We start from the raw sequence: 7,271 nt of genomic DNA, 5'->3' as shown, positions 1-7,271 counted from the left end.
CGGCGCAGGGAACGATCCATCAGTGTATTTGAGTAGATCAAAACCATCAAGGAAGGCTTCTACCTGGAGTTTCCAATTGAGGTAATTGGTAGGGAGAAGCTTGGTGACACCGCTGAGGGTGATACACACAAAGGGTTTGGAGGGTTCATAGGGGTTAGCTATGGAGCGAGAGCCATCGGAAGTCATGGGAGGCAAAGGGTTACGGCAAACGGAGAAAAAACGGCGTTTTCTGGTTTAACAGGGTAGGGCTGGAACGTTACCAACTGATACCATATAAGGGAATGAATAAGGTTGTATATTGCATTACTTTTGAGAGTTTACAAGAGGTGTATATATACACAAGTATAGTAACCTAATTGGAGTAAATTAAGGAACAAATATCTCCAACAACTGAGGTGATTGACTCTATAGACTTTATACAAATCCAAAATAATAATGATAATAATTAAATACTAATTATGATTGATATAATTAAGGTTGCAAAAGTGGTATAAAATGGAGATTTGAAGTTGCAATAAACTGTGGGAGGATTTGAACTTCAATGAATGAGAGCACTAATGTTAGATTGCTAAAACTACTTGTTAAAAAACATAATAAAAATTAAAGTAAATAAAATAAAAATATTTTCATTCATTTTTGGATCATTTGCAAAGTGTTTCAAGGTACTACACATTGCTTTTGTAATGGATAATGGCTAGAATGCCCAAAGGATTAAAATATCCAACTATTTAACAATTCAAATAAAAGACCAACTAATAAAAATTCTAACACTAACTTATTTTTTAAAAGAATTTATTTAATATAATTGCATCCTCTATCAACGTCGGTTTGTCAAAATAATCTTAAGAAAATTGATTATTATGGCTCAAAACTGCATTTAAGCCTTATTTATTATTATAGTTGAAAATAATATTCTTTTTTCGTCGATGAAAGTTCTTCTTTTGAAATATTATAAGTAATAAAATATTTTTTTTGTCAAATAGTCTAGTGACTATAAATTTTATCTTTAAAGTGGATAAGTGAGATTGACCAGAGTTCGAACTCAGCCTCCTGCATATATAAATATAACGTCTCTGCCAACTGAGTTAAATTCATTAGATAGTAATGAAACATTTTTATTCAATATGGAAACATCGTTTGATAAGTTTATTTTAATGCAGGCGGTTGCAGGCCAATATACTTTCCCTCCCCTTTAAAAATAAAATAAGATTAATTTGGATCTACTATGGTCTTTTTGTCTCCGTGAGCTTAACTCAATTATTAGGGACATCAACATTTTATATCTAGGAGTCGGGGTTCGAATTCCAGACACTCCACTTATCCATCTTTAAAGGTGGAATTTCAAGCCATTAGACTACCTGACAAAAAATAAAAAGACCAATCTGATTATTTGAATTTACAAACTGTTCATAACAAAAAAATTTGGAGGTTTTAGGGTGGGATGGCCATGGGGGTGGGAGTAGCAGCTCCTCATTTGGAAATGATAACTCTAATAGCCTTTTTTTTTTTTTTGACTAACTCTCTATAATAGCCTTGTGTTATTGGATATTTTGGACCTGTGTATATTATCTTGGGCTGCCTTTTTAATTTTTTTTTTTTTAATAGCAAATTTATTAAACCACACCCAAGGCATAAGAAATAACTAGGAGGGAACAAGCAAGATACAAGGCAAGGAAGATACGATAAAAGAGCACCAAACCAGGAACAGGATGATGCCATCTCCGCCCCACCAACACAGCAGCATGCAAAACAGCCGCAGCAGGGCACAGACACAACCCAGCAAACAGAACAGAGGACAGCAGTAACAGCCAGCAAACAAAGAAAACAGCGCCAATAACCACCAAGCACCCAAAATTAGCGATTGAAACAGTTTCCGGGATCCCAAGACCACTCATAAAAGAGACAAGGAGAAATTTTCAATCTCAACTTCAAGGAGAGGACTTTCACCTCATCAATAATCTCCTTAGAATCCATAACCAAATTCTTGAAGATATGATTATTTCTAGCTCTCCAAATTAAATCAACAAAATAATCAAAGAGGTAAAATAGATTCGGCGGCATCACCACCACAAGTCCACAACACCCAACCATTTGAAAATCTCATACCACACCACAGACGTCGTCGAGCAATGGAGAAACAAATGATTTGCGGTTTCCGGATTACCACACCAAACACAACAACTCTCCGACACATGATTTAGAATACCTCGCAAGATAAGGTTATCCTTAGTCGGCACTCTATTATGGAGCAATTGCCAAGAGAAAGTGATCACCTTTGATTGCGCCGGACTACCCCAAATATTCCTAAAAACCTCAGTCTCCAAAGGATTAAGATTCGGGCCTACAACCACCTCCTTAGCAACGGACTCAAAAGCGGATTTCTAGCTAGTTAAGTTAATAGTTAAATTATACTCAGACATAAGGTTTATCGGAATTTAGTTTTTAAGTTAACTCGTTTTGCTTAGCTAAAATTGAAACGTAAACTCGTCTCGTAGAGTTTATCTCATATTAAAATTATATATAATTTTTTTATTTTTTTTTTGTTTTCACCATCGGTTCGGGAGTCGGTTCTCACCTCAAAATATAAAAATCATAGTCGACTTTGAAATTTTTGGTAGCTTAGCCAATTAAAATAATTGTGCCCTTCATAATCATATCATTGGAACTGTTTGTTTACGCACAAAGGGAGAACTTGAACAAGAAATTTACGGGTGTCAAAGTGAAGATAAATAATGTAAGCTGCAAATTTACAAAAATTAAACAAAAAATCAAAGGACAATTGTTTGACCAGAAAATTAATAACAATCTCTAGGGTCTCCAAGTAATTATTTATGGTGCTCAAAAACTAACTTATACTACATTTTCTTACCAAAAAGAAAAATGAAAGTTAGTCATGCTTTTCATAACTTGTAGTTTTCATTTCATATAATTCAGTTAAAGGTGATGATAAGAAAGTAACTTTTTTGAAGAAAAAGAAAAGGATAGGAAAGTGACCATTATTTTTTTAATAGTTTTAAAGATTGCATCAATTGTATTGCTAAAGCCAACTAATAATATTAGTTGATACAACATTATGACTTTGTTAGACACATTTGAAGTAGGGGTAAAAATGTAGTGGGAAAGGAGTACAAGTGGAGCAAATTTGTTTACATAATTCTAAGACATGAATCATCTTAAGATCAATATTTCTATCACAAGCATAAATAATGTTCTTAATATTTCATAAATAATCATCTCAAGATCAATATTTCATAAATATTACACAATTCTAGGACATAAATAATGTAGTGGGAATCAAAACCATGCAAACAAGTTCCATGTTACTAATTTGGTCTTTTATACTTTTTAGATTGTTCTTATAATATTTCATAAATATACAAGCACTTTAAACCAATACTCTATGCAACAATACGTTTAAAATTAATTGAGATCAACAAAAAAGAGTATAATTTGAACTTTAATTATCAACCTCACTCACATACTAAAATTTGAGTGCAAAAGAATTGTAAATAAAAAAGGTGGACACAAAAAGGAAGCATAACCAGCTATATATAACATGAACTAATTGAAGGAATAAAGTGATAGCATAAACATATGCCCCAACAATTCATTAGCACTTTATATTCCAAAAAATATAAAGTTTATCTTCCTCTTTTCTTATTCCACCAAGAATTTGATGACTTTCTTTATTTCCCTTTACAACCTCATTACACCTAATTCACCTTGAATCCATTGATTTTTTTTCCCCTTTTCTATACACAAACAAAAAAAGGTATTTGTATTAAAAGAGTTTTTCCATTTTCCCATTCTCCACTCGACTTAAAAATAAGAAAACAATGGAAAAACTGTAAAAATAAAAAGAAAGTGGCATAAGTTCCAATCTTCACCCAAGTGAACTTCAACAACATTTGACTTGACAAAAAAAAGCAAAAACTAATAATTACATTAAAAAAATTCAAATGTATTCAAAACTCAGCTCCGTTAACACTTGACTCGTCCAACCCACTATCTTGTCGACTCATAGTTTGACAACTGAACCCTGAGTCAAGTAATTCCTCCCAATCCACCTCCTCCTCTTCCACCTCTTTCTCACTCATAATCTCCAATATCCGCCTCACCTTCTCGTTAGCCTTCTCACTCTTCATTTTCTCCATCTTTTCCAACATTTCGACAACCCCAATCTCCTTCGCCACCGCCTTAAACCTCAACCCCCCGTGACTCAATGCATACAAAACGCCAACACAACTCTCCCGAATTGACTCAGAATCCAACTCGACCCCACCCAACAAACCCACCAAACACTCCACAACACCCGCATCTAGCATAGCAGCCCGACCATCCGACCCGAATCCCAAATTACCCAAAATCAACAAAACCTGACCCATCATATGACCCGACTTAACCATCCCCAACAGAACCGAAACAAAACCTAGTTTAACCATCTTGGCCCTATTACTCCTCACTAAAGACAAATGAGAAAGCGCCAAAGCCGAATCATGGCGCGTTCTCTCACTCTCCGATTTAAGCGCGTGAAGTAACGGCAAAAGAGCACCTAAAACACCAATCGCAGTTTTATTATCATCATCAAGCGCTAAACTAAAGAACACACAAGAAGCGTGTTCCTGTGATTCACACGATCCAAACTTCAATACCTCAATCAACGGTGGAACAATTCCTGACCGTACGATCTTCACTTTGTTGACTTTCTCAAGAGAAAGGTTGACTAATGAAGCAAGAGCGTTGACTCTTACAACCTCGGTTTTCGACAAAATTAACGTACGCAAAGAACATAGTACCCTGTTCGTGCAAAGTTGAACCCTTGTTTCCTCTTTTGTTCTTGTGATTTTTCTGAGAGAGATTAATGCTTCTTCGATTATGAAATGTTGTGGGTTTCTGAGTTTTGTTACGATTTCTTCTTCTTCTGGTGATGTTGAAGGTTCAATTTCAGATGAAGAAGGTGAAGAGTAACAGAAACTTTGAAATTGAGGTCGTGGTGTTGTTGAAGATGATGACGTGGCAGTAGCTATGGATTCCTCTGAGCTTGAGTACGAGGTTTTTCGTGGTGTTAAGATTGAGATTTGTCGTGTTTCTTCTTCTTGGTCGTTTTTCTCTGAAACGACATCGTTTTGATGCTTTTGATGTTTTTTTGAGGAAATTAATGTTTGTACGAGGTTTTCAGTTGTTTTGAGATTTGGGTTTGTTTGAATTTTTGTTTGTGATGATTGGGTCCATTTGAGAATTGAGGATTTGAGATTAAGATTGGGAATTAGGGTTGTGAAATTGGGGGTGGTTCCATCTTGAAGTTGAGGGGTAAAGTTGAGATTTTTACAAGCTTCAATGGAGATTCTGTCAAAGGAATGACCTGAGGAGACAATTACAGGGTCAGACATGAGAGAACCAGAAATGGGGCAGAGAAATTCGTGAGGTGGATTTTGTGTAGTTTTTGTTGTGTTGAAGAAAATCATCATCTTCTTCCATTTCATCTTTGGTGTTATTGTTGTGATTGGTTCTAATGATGTTTGTTTTTTTGGACTTCTCCATTTGTTGTTTGTGTTTTTGTGATTCTCCATATGAAAATGGTTCAACTTGGTGAAAGAATAATCCCTTCTTATGGAACTCTCAATAAAGTTGGTGTTTTTGGTTTTGATCAAGTGTGAAGAACATGTTGTTTAGGTTGAGATTGAGGAATATTGGAGATTCCATTGTTTGATGTTTTGAAAATTTGAGATTAGAACTTTGTGAATTTCAACTTGTTTGTGTTTTTGTGTCTAAATTAAGAAAGTTGGTGTTTTTGGTTTTGGGTTAGTATGAAGAACAAGATGTTTAGATGGTTGAGATTGTGGAAGATTGGAGATTTCATTGTTTGAGGTTTTCTAAATTAGAGGTTATTATAACTTTGAACTTCAATTAGATTGAGTTGAAGAGAGTTTTAAAACAAAAAGCAAAGGTTGATTGTGTGATGAGGAAGAGATAATGATGAGTTAAGGGGGGAAGCATGGACATGTTATAGTGTATTAGACTTTTTGGTTTTGATTGGTTAATTTGGGGTGAGGAAAATGATGATGATTTGGTGTTGGAGTTGAAGGAAAGGTTGTGAGGGAATGGAGAGTTTTGATTGATTCCTTTGCTTTTGGAAAATCAACGTGAAAAGATTATGGGGTGAGTGATTATGTTCCATACAACTCAACTTTTAAGCCATTAAGCTTTACATTAGACAGAGACTAGTCACTATAAATTTTTTTTTATAGACGAAATGACAAAGTCAGTCACTATAGGTCTTTAATAAAATACTGGCCGATAATATAATGTTTGAGTATTTTCTTCCTAATTTCTAATTTTTTTTGGCGTCCTATGAGTTTCTCAAACATCATCTACTATTCAAGTAGCAAAAGTAGTGGACAATGTTTTTTTTCTCAAATTTCTTATTTTATAACATTCACTATTAAGTAGCGCGTAAGTGTAAAAATAGGACATGCTAGAAATTATTGTAGAAATTGCGCTCAAATCAAATTCCAATGAAATCTAATGCAAATTATCGGTGTATTGTAAACTCTCAATTATAGTAGAATTCAATTTTTTCCTCATAAAATACCAAAAAAGGAAACATGAAATGCTGTTTGGTTTTGTTTCATTATAAGTTTTTCTTGATGCTCAACTCTTCAAATCGGTCAGACATTTGCTGTAAAAGTTCAGAACAGATGTGTAAGGGCCTATAGAAAATGACTCCTCTGAATTCTTCCAACTTTATGAGGTTAGAACAATTATGGCCTTTTACTCAATTTTGAACAATCAAAATATTACTACAAATGTTATGGAACTACTATAACAAAATTTAATTTGTTTTTAGTTACTATAGTACTGTTGTTTTGAACATGATTAATGGAAACTCATTAGTGATTTGGAAGAACCTTACTATTTCCTTCTTTGAAGTGTCAAGGATATTTGTGAGTTGAAGAAAACTTTATCATTTCTTTTTTTCAAAGTCCTTTATCAATCGATTTTTCATTAGTCTAAGTTTATAAATGAAGTATATTTTTGTTAATATATGTATGGAAGTATCCACCAACTTTAGATGACTAATTTTTGTTGATGAAAGACTATCTAGTATCATCTCTTCCATCAATTATATTTTTTATTCACAAATTGTATCTGAGACTTTATTTAAAATATGTAAGTTTAGAAAATTTAATATAGTTTTTATTATTAGAAAATTAAATAGAAGTCGATGAAAAATATTTTTTTTTTTGAAGATGCTAAATTAGTTGATCCAA

General features: G+C 33.7%; 1 protein-coding gene across 1 annotated transcript; it reads right to left on the bottom strand.

Annotated features, from left to right (window-relative positions):
* Positions 1 to 3,854: 3,854 nt before the first annotated feature.
* On the bottom strand, positions 3,855 to 6,606 carry LOC123906497 (U-box domain-containing protein 40-like). The gene has a single exon (XM_045956420.1). It carries the CDS (start codon positions 5,568 to 5,570, stop codon positions 3,966 to 3,968), a length of 1,605 nt encoding a protein of 534 aa, XP_045812376.1. The 5' UTR covers positions 5,571 to 6,606; the 3' UTR covers positions 3,855 to 3,965.
* Positions 6,607 to 7,271: the final 665 nt, after the last annotated feature.

Source organism: Trifolium pratense, linkage group LG2 (genome assembly GCF_020283565.1).
Source record: "Trifolium pratense cultivar HEN17-A07 linkage group LG2, ARS_RC_1.1, whole genome shotgun sequence".
Lineage (NCBI taxonomy): Eukaryota > Viridiplantae > Streptophyta > Magnoliopsida > Fabales > Fabaceae > Trifolium > Trifolium pratense.
The sequence above is the reverse complement of the archived record's forward strand: the minus strand, read 5'-3'. Positions and strand labels throughout refer to the sequence as shown.

What these genes read in the sequence shown, in the direction of transcription:
- LOC123906497 (XM_045956420.1), bottom strand. Translation starts at nt 5,570, where the DNA reads ATGGAGAATCACAAAAACACAAACAACAAATGGAGAAGTCCAAAAAAA.